At 39.4% G+C, this 17767-nt stretch overlaps 1 protein-coding gene across 2 annotated transcripts in view; it reads left to right on the top strand.

Annotated features, from left to right (window-relative positions):
- Positions 1–17767, top strand: part of eea1 (early endosome antigen 1) — a 33501-nt gene that overhangs the window by 1664 nt on the left and 14070 nt on the right. Inside the window, exons 2-16 of one of the 2 annotated variants that reach the window (XM_017690518.2) lie at positions 3503–3577; positions 3701–3813; positions 5353–5407; positions 5539–5604; positions 5766–5805; positions 5927–6031; positions 6175–6296; positions 8911–9066; positions 10564–10578; positions 10799–10915; positions 15422–15760; positions 15850–15999; positions 16471–16590; positions 17065–17268; positions 17434–17634. In XM_017690518.2, coding sequence (XP_017546007.2) covers positions 3503–3577; positions 3701–3813; positions 5353–5407; positions 5539–5604; positions 5766–5805; positions 5927–6031; positions 6175–6296; positions 8911–9066; positions 10564–10578; positions 10799–10915; positions 15422–15760; positions 15850–15999; positions 16471–16590; positions 17065–17268; positions 17434–17634 — 1878 coding nt within the window. The remainder of the gene's footprint in view (positions 1–3502; positions 3578–3700; positions 3814–5352; positions 5408–5538; positions 5605–5765; positions 5806–5926; positions 6032–6174; positions 6297–8910; positions 9067–10563; positions 10579–10798; positions 10916–15421; positions 15761–15849; positions 16000–16470; positions 16591–17064; positions 17269–17433; positions 17635–17767) is intronic. The other variant, XM_017690530.2, reaches the window with a different exon arrangement.

Here is a 17767-nt window from a genome sequence, read left to right as displayed (position 1 = left end):
TAAAGGTTAAAAAGAAATAGTAATATACTGTTATAATAGTAACATTACTAGTGTTAATATAATAGTTGACGCCCTTTTGACTTAAAGAAGTTAATGACTCATTGCTCTGGAAAAACAGCTGCCCTAGAGTTTTCTTGTTATTTAACCCTTTCATGCATAGAGGTCACTACAGTGTACAGCTGTTTAAAAGTGTTTTTTCTCTATATATGCTTGCAATTTTGGGCACTGCTGCATATAGTCCACTCTAGTGGAAGCTATTGCATCATCCTATACAAAAAAATCCGATTGGCTAGTCATTGCAATGGGGAAAAATAGTCAGTGAAACCAAGATGGCTGACAGACAGGGAGAAAGACCAAACACCTTGGCTATTTCTGTTTCTACCTTCTATAAAAAGATACCATTGCAGGTTAAAAAAATATAATTACATCAATTAACATCTAAGGGGTCTTATTATGTAAAGATTTTCAAAATTTTTATTTTACATTTGGAGGAAATGCAGATTAATAATCTGTCCACTCAATTGTACATCATGCATCACTAGCTATGTTTCAACTTTAATGCAATGTCAATTACTACCAATGTTGTTCTTGAAAATAATTCATATGCTTTACTGTTTTGGCTGTAAATCAACTTCTTTATGTTTTTATAATGTAATTTGAGTTTTTTTCTTTAAATCCTTATATTTTGTAGAGCCCAAAAAAAACAGGCATACAGGGTAATAGAGGAGTTTCCAAACTCAAGTGAGGAAGACTGTGCTTCTGGTAGCAGTGATGAGGAATGGCTGCCAGTACAGACAGGTGCAAGCAGAGAAGTAGGTTCAAGCAGTGATAGTGAAGGTGAGGAGTCTGGAAATGTTGCTGAGGGAGTTGAGGCTGAGGAAGGAGATGAAGCTGATGAAGGAGATGAGGCTGTTGAACCTGAGGGACCACCTTCCAGGGCCCAGGGGAAAAAAGCAAAAGAAAAGAGTGTCAGAAATATCTGGAAAGCTAAGGATAACCAGTTTGAGGGAGACCTGCCTCCTTTCTTAGGAGAGAGCAAGATGAATGTTGAGGGAGCAGATCCAATAGATTTCTTCATGCATCTTTTCACCCAAGATATGATCAATGACATTGTACACAATACAAACCTTTACTCTGTCCAGAAAGGAAAAGAGAAGCTGGCATTGACCTCAGAGGAGTTCAAAACATTTCTTGGAATCAATATAGTAATGTCATATGTCAGATATCCTAGATCCAGAACGTACTGGTCATCAGAGACAGGACTTCGTCTTGAACTGATAGCTGATGCAATGCCAGTGAACAGGTTTGAGCAAATTCTTAGTTACATGCACTTTGTTGACAACTACTCACTGGACCCCAAAAATGCTGACAGGTTTGTCAAAATCAGACCAGTCTTGGATGCACTCAAGGAAACCTTCCAATCAGCACTTGACCCAGAAGAATTTCAGTCGGTCGATGAGATGATGATTCCCTACAAGGGACGCCTGTCTATCAAACAATATGTCCCCAAAAAACCCAAGCCCTGGGGAATTAAAGTGTGGGTGCGAGCAGGATCCTCTGGGTATATGTACAACTTTGAACCCTATCAAGGTCCAGCTGGGGGACGAGGTGAGATCAGTCAGCTGGGAATGGCTGGAGATGTAGTCATGCGCCTTTGTCAAGACATTCAGGACAAGAACCACAAGGTGTTTTTTGACAATTTCTTTTGCACCATTCCCCTCCTTCAGGCACTGGAACACCAAGGGATCTATGGCACTGGCACATGTAGAAGCAACAGGCTCCATGGAGCACAAGAAAAGCTGAAAAGAGAAAAGCAAATGAAGCAAGAAGGAAGAGGATCTGTCTCTGTCGTGACCAATGCACAAAACATCACTGTCACCCGCTGGTTGGATAGTTCAATTATTCACATGGCCTCTTCCTGCACCGGCCTGTCCCCAACAGATGTTGCACAGAGATGGAGCAAAAAAGAGAAGCAAATGCTCAACATCCAAAGGCCATTTTCCGTGAAGTTGTACAATCAGCATATGGGTGGAGTAGATCTCATGGATCAATGTGTTGCCATGTATCCACACCGACGCAGAAACAAACGGTGGTACATAAGAGTGTTCTTTCACTTCCTTGATGTCACAACTGTGAATGCCTGGCTCCTTTATAGAATGTCTGGAAATGAAGCAAAGGATCTGCTGCTCTTCAAGGTGTCAATAGCTCGTGCTCTTATCAATGCAGGATCCATGAAAATACACACCAGAGGCAGACCCAGTGCCACTCCACCACGGGCAAAACGGAGAGCAGTGTCTAAGGCCCCCCCTGAGATCCGGTATACCCCTGGGAACCACTGGCCCCAGCTCAAGGAAGCAAAAAACGCCAGCAGATGCCAAGATGCTGCATGCACACGAAGAACCAAGTACATCTGCATGCAGTGTCTTGTAGCTTTGTGCCCCGGATACTTTGGCAACTATCATAGAAAATAGTCTCAGAAATGAGCAACAAGGATGTTTTGACAGGAAATATGATACATGCTATAAGTTACTGTGAGAGAATATGGAGGAACCACCATTCCAAAAGAATACGATATTACAACTGTATAACTAAATTACAAATTATACCTATATAACTACCAAGTTAGTACATTGATGTTTTTTACAATACAAAATGCATGAAGTACACTTGCGTGGACAGTTAAATATTTCTTTATCGAATAAAGATAGAATATTTTTTTTTTCAAACCTTGTTTTACATCCCTAAGGATGTATAAAAACACTTAGTAAAAAAATCCTGACTGAGTTTATTATAATTCATGCATGAGAGGGTTAAATGGAAAATTACTTGGAAAATGTGAGTGATGTGCCATGTGGTGTCATGTAGTGATGTTTGAATCAGTACGCTCTGCTGTTTTCTGGTTGCTAGGGTCAGAGTTTGGTGGGGGAAATGGTTTGCCTCTTCTCTATACCAGTGTTGTGTTTCACTCTCATGTATGTCCTCAACTGACCCTCAAATGATAGCCATGCCAAGTACAGCCTAATGAGTGGATGCCATCATACAATACTGTTACATTCCTTCCTTTTTTTTTTGAGATCAGGCCATCAGTCAGTCAAGATGCAAGAAAGACTTTATCTAACTCCTGATTTATTGCTTGTCTTTTAAATGAATTCTCTTTAAATAGCCAATGAGGGGTCTAATATTATGTTTAGGTAATAGCTGTCCACACTGTGAAAATACTTCACAGTGATTTATTTCTAAAAGTTATTAGGGAATAGCCGAAGGCTGGATTGACACCAGTTATTTCTGGTGGTTCCTAGTGCGTAGAATGTAACAGCCAGGCCAACCGAAATGCTGAGCCACTGGCCCTGTACACGCTACCGTCCGGCACGTTCAGCTGTGCCAAAGAAGCAAAGTGGCGCGTGTGATAGAGATGTCTAACCCAACCTGACCTCTCTCTCGCTTTCTCTTTCTCCTCTCCCTCACCTCATCTTTTATGTTTTGTCTGTGTCTGTCTAAACAGACTCCTGGAAAAGGAGGCTCCCAGACATCTGAGTCTGATCAGCCCTCTGCTGATATGAACAATGAGACTTCAGAGGTAACAAACCTTTACCCTAATTCGAATTGCATCAATCACTTAAGTACCTATGGAGATGTCTCCCATTCATTGTTAAATATGTAGCATTTTCCATGTGATTTGACGTGTATATTTTGTTTGCAGGGCTTCATTTGTCCACAGTGTATGAAGTCCCATAACTCTGCTGAGGAGCTTTTCAAGCATTATGAAGTTTACCATGAGCCCCAGGAGCAGCCCTCTCACCTTGGCCCTGCCCGGTAAAACCTAAACCCGGCCTCATTCCTCCACTCCCTTCTTCATATAAATTATGACAAGTTTCATCTTGTTAGCGATGTTTAGTTGCTGGTGTTTAGTCTCATTAAGGAGATTGGGGAAACAAAATATTTACTCATTTCTCCACACATCACAGCTCCACGTAAACCCCTGTGCACACTCATATACACAAACACACACACACACACACAATAAACAAGGGAGACAATGACTGCAGTTCATATCTTGAAAGCACTGGAGCATATTTTTAGTTTGCCAGCGCTGTCTCACTAAATTTTAGCCTTGTGCCAGAGATTTGAAGTGATATGAATGTGAAACTCACTGTGTGACGCAGTAATTCCTGCATGTCATTTTAAGCACTAATTGTATATAAGGTTATAATTCATGGAACAGGCTGATTTTGTTGCTGTGCATGTCAGACTGATATATGTAACTGAGATCTTTTCCGATTGACTGCCATGTATGGCCTCTTTCAAAAAGCAGTCCAGGCAGTATATTTTGAAACTTTAAAAATGATTCTTTTTAAAATCGATGAGAATTTATCTTTCAGTGGCATCAGTCTTATAAGCTACCCAAGCACTTAAGGAAGCCATATAATGTCAGAAGGAGTTTAAATTTTTGCAATTTTTGAAACAAGAGTACTTGTACTGTTGATGTATTTTCCCTTTTCTGTCAAAATAAATAGTGCCTTTTTAAAGGGCTTAATATGCTGCAATGCAAAACCTGTGTACAACTTAGAACAACCCCTGGAGGGCAGTTTGGGCATATGTAAATTTACAGAAGGGCTTTGAAACACCAGCTTGATTGTACAGTGGGGCTGTTTCTTATCTCAGACTTTAGCACCGTTAGCATCAGCAGGTCTGTCCAGCTTCAAAATACTTAATGTTAGCTTAAATTTCACAAGGTGTGAGACTTGTAAGGATATGTGCCCTTTAATAAGAGTGACTGGCTAATAAGTTACATTAGTGTATTTGCTTGTCACTGTCAGGGAATGGAACTAGAACAAAGTTGACCGACAGTTTGGGACTGTTGTAGTTGAGATGACATTTCCTGTTTTTATTACTCACACCACCCCACATCCAGTTTTGTTTCATTTAGATTTTGTTACATAATTAAGAACAGCTTTTGTTTTTTTTTGTTTTTTTTTTGTGGGTGAGAAACCAATCTGAATGGATCAAAACTTGATTGTAACATTCTAAAGTCTCAAATGTTGTGCTTTTGTAGTGTTGAATGCTTTGCTTAAAATAGAAGCATTGACACAACAACATATTGGACATTTTCAGGCATGTCTTATTTTTGCTGTATTAAAAAAATTTATACTGAATCAAGACACCACCATGTCAAATCAATCCGAATTATACATTTTTGGTTCACTTTCTGGTTTTGGACTACTAATAATTACTAAGTAATTAGTGTTGTGGTGACTGAACACTGAACACTGGCCATCCAAAGTTATTCTGTGTCCTGTGACCAGAATGGCAAAAGTAGACATCACTTCAATTATGAAATTTGTTCATTTTTAGGGAGGACCTAACCCTTCTGCGGCAGGAAGTGCAGGATTTACAGGCTTCACTGAAGGTGCCTTGTTCAATTCAACCTCAGCAAACATAAAATATTAGCACTTCTGTTGCTTATTTGTTTCTCTGTGGTTTTATTAATCACATGTCTTTGTCTGGGATGTACCCACTCTCTTTTTGTGAATGTTACAGGAAGAACGATGGTTTTCAGGGGAACTGAAAAAAGAACTAGACAAAGTACAAGGACAACTGAAGCAAGTAATTTCTTTCAAATACTTATCAGATGTCATGCACACTGAGATGAAGCTGCCGTGCTCCAAGCTGAAAGGACCTTAAAGACTCTAATGCTACCATCTGAATGCTATAACGTCTTGGACTGATACAGTGATTTATGATGTGTTTGTTATTTCCCTTTCTAGGCTCCGCAGAATGATGGCCAGGCAGGCATGGAGGAGTCAGGTGAGTTCTCTTTTTTACTGTTGGGTGCAGATATATCAGCATATAGAGGTTTTTGAATGTTCTTAACGATAGAGCTTTGAAATGGAAATTCATAGTTCGGTCATCTCGTGTGTGTTCTCAGAGTTGGAGATGAAGCTGCATGAGGCTGAAACAGAGAAGTTTAACATAAAACAGATGAAAGACTTGTTTGAACAGAAGGCTGCCCAGCTGGCCACTGAGATAGTAGGTAAGGGAAACTTCAGAGTCCATCTTCTTTTAAAGCCTAAAGTGGAACAAGATTGGTTGAAGTGGATTTGGGTCATTTAATCTTCCATGCGTCTCGTTCTCCCCCTTTATGATTGTCTCGTGATCATGTGTGTTTAATTCCAGACATCAAGTCTCGCTATGATGAAGAGAAGAGTCTGAGAGAGGTGGCAGAGCAGAGATTGGCCAGTCTGCAGCAGGACCTTCAGAGAGAGAGGCAGGAGAAAGACAAACTTTCCACAGAGCTGGTAACACATCTGTATCATTCCTTCACACAAGCCTTCATGATGTATTTTATTAAAAAAAAAATTATGTGGTTTATACATATGCTGTGTCTTAACTTGAGTTTCTCTGTTCTGTACTAATATGTAGTAGTGTGTGTAGTAGTGTGTTCACACTGGGAATTGAAATGAAATATAGTCTGCTTTTTGTACCCAGATGATGTACAGTTAACCCACTGAAAAACTGAAAAAAGTGTGGAACATTGCACAGTGTTTGCAGTCACTGGCTGACGACTGACATAAATAGCAGAAGTGGAAAAGCCGTTGTACAGAACTTGTAGATAGTTTGGCTGATGCACCAATCGATGCAAATTACTACCATTAAGTTTGGCCAAGTGGCCTTCTGCAATGTGGGCTGGTAAGGAAAACACAAAAATATTTGTGTATAAATACCTATAAACTAGGGCTGCAACAAACGACTAATTTGATATAATAATAGATTATTCGGCTTATGAATCACTACATTACCAAATAACTTGTATGTAGCTATTAGCTTTTAAATTCAGCTTGAGGCTATTTAATGAACTTGTTAATTAACAATGAAGACAATAAAGATAAATAAGATTCAAGAATTCACTGTATTCATAAACCTTCCTACTAGCACAAAATAAATAAATAAAACTTAAATATGTTTTTCCAACGAAGAACGTGCAAACGAAGGATGTGCAAAGTAGCAGCAAGAAAATGTAACAAAACTACATGTAACATTGACTCCCTTTAATCAAGCAAATAAAAAACATTCTAAATTTAATTTTAATTTTAAACAGTGCAGTCTGTGCTCTGCTGTCTGTCTAAACTCTGCTGCAACTAAATGTTACAGTCGCAGATCTTTAATGAAATGGAGGCAAGTCAGCATCTCTCTGTGCTCTTCTGAGAGTCTCGGTCTCCTCTGAGAGCAGATATTCACTGCTGTGGAGGAGACGCGCTTTGACTGAGCGCATGCAAAAGTGGAACTTCGCTATAAACAGTTAAATGTGAGCGATTTTGTGTAATTTCAGTGGTAACCCTTCGTTCATCTACACTGTGTGTTCACAGAGAACTACCTGCTAAACGTTTGCGGAGAAAAGTAAACTGTTTGGATGTCCTGTGTTCGATGAATTTGACCACACCGGCAGCCAACTAGCTCACTAGCACAGCTATCGCCACGTCCTAAACTGCACACTTCTGTGCTTCACACACTACACTAATGAGTGCACCTCTAATGGTATATGCACTAATTTTACACACTATTTAGTGAGCTAGTATGTGGTTTGGGACGCGGCGTATCTTACCAAGATGAATCTTCTTAATCCAGGTTCATATTCAGACGTTCCAGCATTTAAATTTTTTTTTTCCCCCACTTTTTTTTTTTTTTTTGCATTGTGCCTGAAAAGTTGTGACCAAAGTTATCTTAGGATACTCAAATTAAGTCCTTTTATTTCTCCGAAAAGAAGTACACATTTCTCAGCTACATTTGAATGTTCTGACAAAATGAAACCACATTCAGTGAGGTAAATGCAGAGAGATGTAGCCTTTCTCAGCTGTATACTTTGAGACATGACTACAGTGTCTGGTGGGTGAAGCGTGTCAAACTGTCAAATGTAAATATTTAACCACAGATGATCATTTGCAAGCCAGTTTGAATATTACATTGTAAATACAGTGCTATAAGAAGTATTCAGACCACTTAAATGTCATTAGATTTGTCTGGATTTCAAATGACCTTTGGATATTTTGTGCGGTGCCATATTTTAAATTAATTTTAAAATGAATTCATTTCAAATTAAATTGGTTTTATGGTAGAAAATGTAACACAAATGACTAACTGAGAAATGCTTTTTGTTCAAGTATTGTCCTAACAAGGACACAGCTGGCTTACACATGATCTCTATTTGAGAATCATTACTATAGTTAATATTTTCTGGATAAAAGACCCCCTGAATCCAAGTACGCTTGATACTATGAAAATGAAGACTTAAGAATGTTCACAGATCACACAAAGTGATAGACATACACAAGGGACTCAAAACAGTATGTATTGTGCCTGACCTAATGTGAATGTTCTGCAATGGACAAGTCAGGACCTCAATCCAACAGAGAATCTGTGGCGCTATTGGAAAATTGCAGTTCACAAATGTCATCCAGCAAACCTGAGTAAACTGGAGCAAATCTGCCAGGAAGAACAAGCAAAAATCTCTCCCACACAGTAGGCAGAGCTGGTAGAAACTTATCCCAGCAGCCTAAAACTGATACTGCAGCAAAGGGCGGTTCTACTAAGTATAAGTCTGAAGGGTTTTAATACTTGTGCGTAATTTTTTTGGTTTTATTTCTTTTAAGACCTATTAAGATGATAAAAATAATGAATTTTGAATTAAATGTGTACTTTAAGATCCTGGAACAATGTGTATCAAATGTAATTCAGTCAAATCTGTTGAGTCTTCAGGGGATTGAATACTGTTGCAAAGCACTGTATGTGATGGGCATTATGTGACCCGCAGGCTGGTTTTATGAGTTTATTTTATTTTAAAAATGGCAGTTGTTTGTATTGAGGCTATTCAGGGAGTCAGTGGGCTGATGGACTGATTGTTGTCCTCCACTGTAGCTTCAGAGGCCTGGAGTGGAGGATGTGGAGGTGTTGAAGAGGGAACTGGTGCAGGTGCAGACGCTGATGGACAAAATGACACGTGAGAGAGAGGAGGAGTCAGAGCGGCTCAAGAACAAGTACGAACAGCTGCAGGCTAACTTCACTACCTCAGAGGTAAGTCCCATATACAAAGATAACAAACACCAGACACTTGTGGGAGGAGTACATCATGCATAGCTTGATTGTAGGCAGTGTGCTTCAAAGATCACTACATGTAGCTTTTCCTGCTATTCCCCCAAATTTGAAATATTTTCAAAACCTCAGGCATCCTAAGAAGATTTTGAATGTGTAGCATTCACTTATCACTTATTGGTTTCTCCAGTAAGACTAAATAAAAAAGAAAAAGAAAAAAAAGTCAAACAAACAAGCGAATAATATTGGTAGTGATCATTAGTGATAACTGTTTTAATTCAATTTAAGATGATTCACCTTTTAAATATGTTGTACTTTTTTCACCCCTTTTGTTGGAGTTAGGGTTAGGGTTAGGGTTCTGAGTAACTTTATTTTTTTGTTAGTGAGGATTTGTAGGTCAGTGCCAGCTATATTCACTGTCCTCTAATCCTGATTCCTGAGGTTAACCATTAACTGACTACTTGCAGCTCTTCCACCATAGTGATTCCTGTAAACCAGCTTGTAATCACCTCTTGCAAAACACTTTGCACCACCTGACCTCAATTCTGATTATGTAAAAACTTCCAAAGCCAACTGATAGATCCCTTCTCTGCACACAGACATGCTTTTCATTCCTCTTCTTAACCTTGATTGCAGGTGACCCTTTAAGCCTCTTCAATGCACTGTCTGCCCTCTACTGGCTATGTGTGGAATTGTTTGTATTGTGCTGAGCATAGGCAACATTTTAAGGCAGAATTCCTCAGATTTTTTTCAAAATATCTACATAACTCAGTTGTTGAGATGTAAACAGATGTAAACAATATAGCCATTCTATTTAACATCCAAAATAACCAGTGAACCTACAAATAGCTTCTTAGTTTTCATATGTAATATTGATGGTGTAATAATGGTCTGAACTCTTGAAGTCTTTGGGGAAGTTTTGAGGAATGTTTTGCTTTGCCTGCATGTACCTCTCTACCATTAGTAGATTTTAAAAATACATTTTATCCCAAGACCTTCTCGAAACTATCATTAAACGATGTCTCAGCCATCAAGCAGCCTATTCATAACCATGTTAATATAATAGCTTTCTGTGTGGTTGCTTTTATAGTCTTCACACTCTGGTTTCTATCACCAAATGGCAAACAATTCTGACTCAGCAAATGTCTCTAAAATGAAGCATCTCACATCAAACCACTCTCAATTTTTTTCCTTTGAAAGGAAATTTTAAAAATCCAATTGCCCTTTAAACACTTGTAATGTTCCTCTAGTAGCATTATTCTGATTCTGTTGTTTTAAGTGACTACATGAGCTCCACATGCGTATGCAAGTATTTGAGAAAGCTTTTAACTGCTTGCCCATTCTCTGAAGGAAACACCGTTGGGCTGTGTATTGTCTTAATCACTTAATCACCTGCGTGCTGTGTTTGTTTGTCCCTCTCCCTCCCTCTCTATGTCTTTCCTCTCACTTCCACCCTACCTGTTTTGCTCTCTATTGAAGATTCGTAAACTGGAGGTAATGCTGTTTACTTTCACCTCAGTTGATACTACTGCATTTTTATATTAAGAATACAAACTGTCTTGACCTCATGAAGCTCAAAAATCAAAACCTTCTTCACTGTCAATTATTTTTTCCTGCATGTCTGGCAGCTTTGTATGGGAGTCTGCATGCTTGCTAGCCATGGGCAGTTTTCCTGAACTGTGAGTGTTCTGACATTTTGGGTCTTTCCCTGTAGACAACAATCACCCAGTTGAAGGCTGAACTGGAGAAAGGTCCCCAAGAAGCTGCTGTGTACACACAGCAAATCCACCAACTACAGAGCAACCTGAACAACCTCCAGCAACAGAGCCAGGTACTGTAAAACACACATAGACCCATAGATTTACGCCTGGTCACTTCATGTGACAAGTGTCTGGATTCCTGATAAGATTTTAGTCACATGCATTTACACTTGGTAGTCAAATGTGTCTCCAGGAAATCAGTTGTTATGTGGGATGGATTATGCAAAAACGAAATTAAGCCTTTTGTTTCATCGAGTCCCTAGTCATAAGTGTCCTCTTTGATTATCTTCCTCACAGACATAGATCACATTCCCGTTGACGTATTGCATGAGTTTAGTTTTTTCTAGGTGGGGTTTTGGTTGTTGATTTGTGCCTTGGAGAGACAGATGTGTTTATACTGCTATAACATGTAGGTCAAATGTGGTCTGAGTGATCAGGTTTGTATCTGTTTTAAATGCGTCTTGGATGCATTTATACTTGCATTTATATGTGGCCTGGCCTTATCCATATATAATCCTGATACTTAAGATGCGTGAAGTGACCAAATGTAAATGGTACAGAGTACAGGTGCAGATCCATCACGTCAAATTTATCCTCTAAAGAAATAGTTTGGTGAAAAATCGAATGTATGCAGTTTTCCACTTGTAATTTTCCAAATGTAATCAATCAGGCAAGACATGTTTGGTGTCTAGATTTTTTAGGTTATTTGAGATGCTATGAGGCTGATGTTACTAACATACCCTAGAAGTCAATAGTCACCCAAATCTTTTCCATAAACACATCCCTAAACGTCTCTCAACTCACTCAAAACTGCATCCAGGTCTTCATCTAGGCTGTGTTCAGCTACATGGTCAGGCTGTCTTTATAGTTCACAGTAAGTCAATCTGTGTCTTAAACCACATTGACAAAGCTGTGTGACTTGGCTGAAGATCTTGATATGGTTTGAGTGGGTTAGAAGATGTTTAGTGACATTGTGTTTGGGGATGTATTTACAGAAAAATTGGGTAATTATTTTCTTTGTATTTATGTTTGTTAGCAAAGTTCGCCCTGTAGCTCCAGCACTTAGCTTTAGAATATACACTTTTGACAGAATTTCTCCACTTGTTTCAATGAGCAATGAATAAGAAATAATTAAACAAAACGTGAGGAGGTATTTTTAGTGATATTAATCATGGAGGGCCTAGGACAGGTGACAGTACAGTAACTATCCAGTGCTATATTTTTAATGACCTGCTTTATGACTCCATAAACTCAATATGCATTATAACCAGCTGTGATTGAGAGCTTGCAGCTCATGACCACCCTGTCCTTTGAAGCAGTGTCCAAATTTAAATGCACTGTACTGTTGTTTGCATGTACTGTCGTTTGCATGTACTGTCTGCTCCCTTTCAGGAAACACCGTGACATTTTTAACTGGATGCCCCTTTTTGCTGCTGGTCTGGCATGGCCAGTGACCACACAACCTTGTCAGCATGTTGCATTTTCAATTGGCCATCAGTGTGTTCTGACGCATTTGCTTCACGAGTGTCTATAATTAAACCAGCAGGGGGTGTCCTTTAGGGTGATATATGGGTTCAGGTAAAGGTTCTGAAGGCCTGCTTTCTTTCTGCATGTTGTCAAGGAGGACTAGAATGCTGATTTTTAGAGACTGAGGGCCTCTAGGAAATTGCAGACTGCTACTCTGAAGTAGGTGATTGAGGCTGGATGTGCCAGGATCTGAAGTGGGAACATCATCAACAAAACACTCAGACTTGGATCAAAGGGGAAACACGTATTATACAATTCAGAGTTTTTTTTTTTTTAATGAATTAGGACTTTAAGCCTTAATGGGTAGAGGGAAGACTGTGGCAACTGTAAATATATATGCACTAGTGCCAAAGCAGTGAAAACCAGTCTCTAAGCAAGAACTCACAAGTGGAAAAAGGGACAAGATTAACCCATGTCTTGTACATTGTGCTGAAATCGGTGCAGCCCATGTCCTTTTGTCAAATTTGTACATGTGCCAAACAGCAGGTTTTTTTCTGCCTGCTGTAGCTATTCCTGCTACTGTCCTTACTACAAAGCTAGTTTGGTTGCATAGAAATGTTAAAATTATTCTAAGAGGCTGAAGTATTAGCCTGAAGCTAGAAATCTTTAAAAGAAATGTGATGTTTTAGGATGAATGCAAATGAGGATTGGGGATTATTCTAAAATGACTGGGAAAGCTGGATAACATAAACAATTAAGAGGTCATATAATAGTAATGACTATTATTACAAAAATAGTGATCAAATCTCAAGGCAGTTAACTTGAGAAACATTATGAAAAGATTACTATTTATTATTATTATTATTATTTAACATCGTGTGCACAAAATACTTAACATATTGATAGTTTTGCGTCTGGCTTGAAATATATAAATTCTGCATTATGTTATTACTGCATATAAAATGACAAAAAAAGTACAAGTAATTCCATGCTTTTGAGCCATAGTGCATAGATAAAGAAATGCATTAAAGCCATAGAGACATATGATGAGACAAATTAGTGCGAATTCTAATTGAATGGTCGTTCTGAAAATAGAGTAAGTGTTCATTAACAGTGCCAGATTTCATATCCATGAAGCCATTGTGGTTTATGTCCAAACTGGGCATTGTTCCTCATTCCAGTGTGTGCATTTTGAAAGCATGTTTTAAATAACTTCAGAAGAGCCCCTAAAGCTCTTCTCTGAAACCCACACCGCAATCTAAATGTGCCTGATGAGTCACCTGTACCATTATTATTGGATAAAAGACAAAAGGCTCTGAGGGTGGAACTTGTACAATAAGGGTAATGGAGAACATGCGTGAAAGGAGTAGTCCTGTATGATGAGAAATTGCAGCAGATGAACAAAAGATATGACCGCCTAACAGGACAAAGAAAAGATGAAAGGAAAAAGAAAGCTTGTAAACACGATCCCAGCTGTCTCCTGCGTAAACAGCATGTGGAAAAAAACTCGGTCAGTGATGGGGGAACGGCCCTGTCACCACGCCCTATTAGCACAGCCATGTCGTTATCAGCTCTGGCTTTATTGCAGTCTCAGAGCGGAGGTCAGCACACCCTCCAGCTGGCTTTCCTTGTGCCCAGTTCAGGCATCATCAAACTGCTCGGTCTTAAATGTCACTCCATTCCTGGAAGCCCAGGAGTCTCCGTAACGGCATCCGGAGAGGAGATTGCGATCTTTTGGCTTGATTTTATTTCTGTGTTTCACCTAAGCAGATTTATAGGTTTAAGCATGATCATTTGCTGAAGAGGCTATGGAGATCTGTGGTTCAGTTTTTTTTTTTTTTTTAAAGATAAGACCTGGCGTTTGATTTTAACTGTCCTAAATATGAATGTACAGTGATATCAGAATCATATCTGTATCGACATCAGACAGATGTTTAGGCCAGAGCAATAATTCAGATCAGTGTTTGTGCTTTTGAAGAGCTGAATATTTAGTTGGCTCTTTTTATGCGTTTTAATGCATTCATAATTCTATAGAAATAGATGTTATATCTCTCTGTTATGCTAATATTAGGTAGATTTAGTTCCAGTTTCTACAATTTATAAATTTTTGCAGATCGGCATCAGCAGGTATGTATATGAATGATCTCTAACATCAGCCTGTAGTTCAGGCATATCGATTCATTCATGCTTCCAAACATGGCTTAGGCCTCTTTTTTTATCAGCTTTTAAAATCACATATAGATAGTTTGTTTATCTTGAATTAGATTATTATTTAGAGCTCAATTGCCTTTCATGGACAGTACTTATCAACAGTAGCTTTCAAAATAAAAAAGTATGCACAATATATATGCTGTCGTTATTAAAATGTATATTTTAGAAATACTAACTTAAGAGAAGAAAAAGTATTTTTAATGTCCGTGTATGTTCAAGTTGGCCTATATTGATCCCTTTGTCATGAAATGTAAAGGATATTTAGCATTTTCAAATTGTGTTAAAAAATAATAATGCTGCTTTGTTAGTTTTGTGTGTTAAATGTTTTGTTTAAAGAGTAAAAGACGAGAGGGAGTGTTGTTGCCATGAAAACCATCACACAGGGAAGCCACTTTCTTTAGATATAATATGATTTTGCATTCTTTTAGCTAAATTCATGAGAATTAAAACTCAGGCGCCAACATTGTGCACATTTTAGGCTGCTTAATGACGAATGTTAGTGATCTGTGTTTCTGAACCATTATGTTCAGAAATTTACTGAAGAACATTTTTAAAAATATATTTGGTAGTTTGTTCTCTTCTCAGGAGTAAGGAAATTTAGGTTGAATCATTTTTGTACATTTGTTTTATTGAGAAGACGAAGAGAGAAAGTCTCATGTCATTTCTGTGTTTGCATTGGTAAAGTAGAAATTTATTAAATGTGTTGTTAGTTGTGAAAAAAGCACTTCTCAACCAATCAGATTGTGCCATCGGAACTACCTGTTGCATAATGTAACAGCGAGGATAATGACACATTTTTCTAACTTCTATTCTAGTTCATTTGTTCACCAAGCATTATAGATGCTATACCATTGCTTGGTAGGCTACCTTCAATTCTGACAATCCCCTGCCTTTTTCAGCTGCTGTCAGAGAAGCTGACCCGCAAAGAGAAGGAGAACCAGGAGCTGGATGAACGCCTGGGGCAGGAGCAGGCCTCCAAGAAGAATCTTCAAGCAAACTTGCACCAGAGGGAGCTGGAGCTGCAGGAGGTCCAAGCACGAGTATCCGCAGGGGAGAATTCACTTGGCCGGACTCAGTCTGAGTTAGCTGAACGTGGGGAGGAGGCAGCTCGCCTCAGGCGGGAGCTCACTGAGCTAGAGAAGAGCTACCAGGAGCTAAAGGCCGAGCGCAAGCAGCTGCAGCAGCAGAGAGAAGAGAGAGAAAGCCAGGGTTTGCAGCAGCAGAGTGAGATTAGTCAGGTAAGCCACAAATGCAGACATGGAGGCACTTAATTTTTGTGACTGTGTAGATTATATCGCAACTTAATGCTTGGTCCTGTGCTTTGTAGCTGCATGCGAAGCTGCTGGAGGCTGAGCGGCAGCTAGGAGAGGTGCAGGGCCGGCTAAAGGAGCAGAGGCAGCTGTCCGGAGAGAAACTCAAAGACCGCGAGCAGCAAGTTGCTGATCTGCAGCTCAAACTCTCCCGCTTGGAAGAGCAGGTCAGCTTGGAGTGAGACTGACAGAAATTATGCATCACACAAATCCATTGTGCTGTATGTTGTCTCAGGGATTCTTAAACTTTTGAAGTCATGTCATGAACCTTTTGTTGTATTTATTTTTCTTAAAAAAGGAAAATTTTTATTAGGTACTTTTGCATTTATACACTCTGCATTCACCAGCTCAAGAATAGTGTGATGACCATGCATCTAAATTCCTAATTGGCATTTCTTAATAAATTCAAATATAGCTGAGTGAAACGTAACAAATTTAAACAGTATTTTGTATTGATTGAGAGTGAGTTAATGGCGTTTGAGGAAGGAGAACTATCTTGAGTATACGCCACATTACTGTCATTGACTTTCTGTGATTCTTCTGAGTGGAACATAAACACATGCTAGTCAACATAACGCTATTGTGGCTTAGGTTTAATTATTGGTCAGCTGTATTTACTCCTACGTGTTGTGCTGCAGCTGAAGGAGGACGCCACCAAATCTACAGACCTACAGCACCAGCTAGACAAATCCAAACAGCAGTACCAAGAGCTGCAAGCTCTCCAGCAGAGCACCAATGGCAAGCTGCGAGAAGCACAGGTGACTGAACTTTTTCCAAACCTTTGTAAGAACTATACACTGGAGCAGATTCATCAAATGTGTGTGTGTAATGGTGTGTGCAAAGGCAGCGATTAAATGATTGGGTAACACTTTACTAAATCTAACCCTATACTTAACCGTAATTTCAACACAAAACCTACATCTACTCCTAAACCTGACTCCTTACCCTGATGTTGTTGATTAACCTTTCAGTATCACCAGAAGGTTAAGAATGAAAGTGTGGCTGAAAGTTCTGATTCATCCCTAGTTGAGATAATTTTCAATTACATAGGATATTATTAAAATGTCAGCTATAAAATGGTGTTTATCCTAATATTAAGATCTGGATCTTACACCTAGGACTGTACTAGGCTTTACACCTGGACCATTTCTAACAAGATGTCTTATTAATCTTAAGTATCGTGCAGCCTTTCTCCAAACATTTTCTCAGTTCAAGTGTCTTCTGTGTGGTAGAATGACTTGGAGCAGGTGCTGCGTCAAATTGGAGACAAAGACCAGAAGATCCAGAACCTGGAGGCACTGCTGCAGAAGAGCAAGGCCAGCCTGAGCCAGCTGGAGGCTGAAAGAGAGGATCTGTGTGCCAAGATTCAAGCAGGAGAGGGAGAGGCTGCCTTACTCAACCAGTTACAGGAGAAGAACCACATGCTACAGGAACAGGTGCAGGAAACCTAGGAAATTTAGTTTGTTATATGTGGAATACAGATATAGACCTCAGGTACAGTCTTTTTAATTGGAAATGTCTGTCTTGCTGTGTGTCTTACTCTGTGTCTCTCCACACAGAGTAAAATGTCAACTCGCATACCACTCTCTGTCCATCCGCAGATAACTCAGTTGACAGACAAGCTGAAAAACCAGTCAGAGAGCCATAAACAGGCCCAAGAGAATCTCCATGAGCAGTTGCAGGAGCAGAAGAGCCAGCTGCGCTCAGCACAGGACCGCTGCCAGGGCTTAGAGAGCACTGTGACCGATTTGACTGCTCAGCTCACCCAGAGCAAGGAGAGAGTGGCTCAGCTCGACACCCAGGTACTTCCTATGCCTTATAGAACGCTTTATAAAGAGATTAAAAAATCAAAGCTGAAAGGCTGGTCAGATTAGGTGGCTTGTTCTGATGCAATCAAAAATGCACAATACTGTAATTTTCTTGTCGAGCAATGTA

Source organism: Pygocentrus nattereri, chromosome 7 (genome assembly GCF_015220715.1).
Source record: "Pygocentrus nattereri isolate fPygNat1 chromosome 7, fPygNat1.pri, whole genome shotgun sequence".
In the NCBI taxonomy this organism is placed as follows: Eukaryota; Metazoa; Chordata; class Actinopteri; order Characiformes; family Serrasalmidae; genus Pygocentrus; species Pygocentrus nattereri.
Note: the sequence above shows the minus strand (reverse complement) of the source record. Positions and strands in the feature narration are given on the sequence as shown.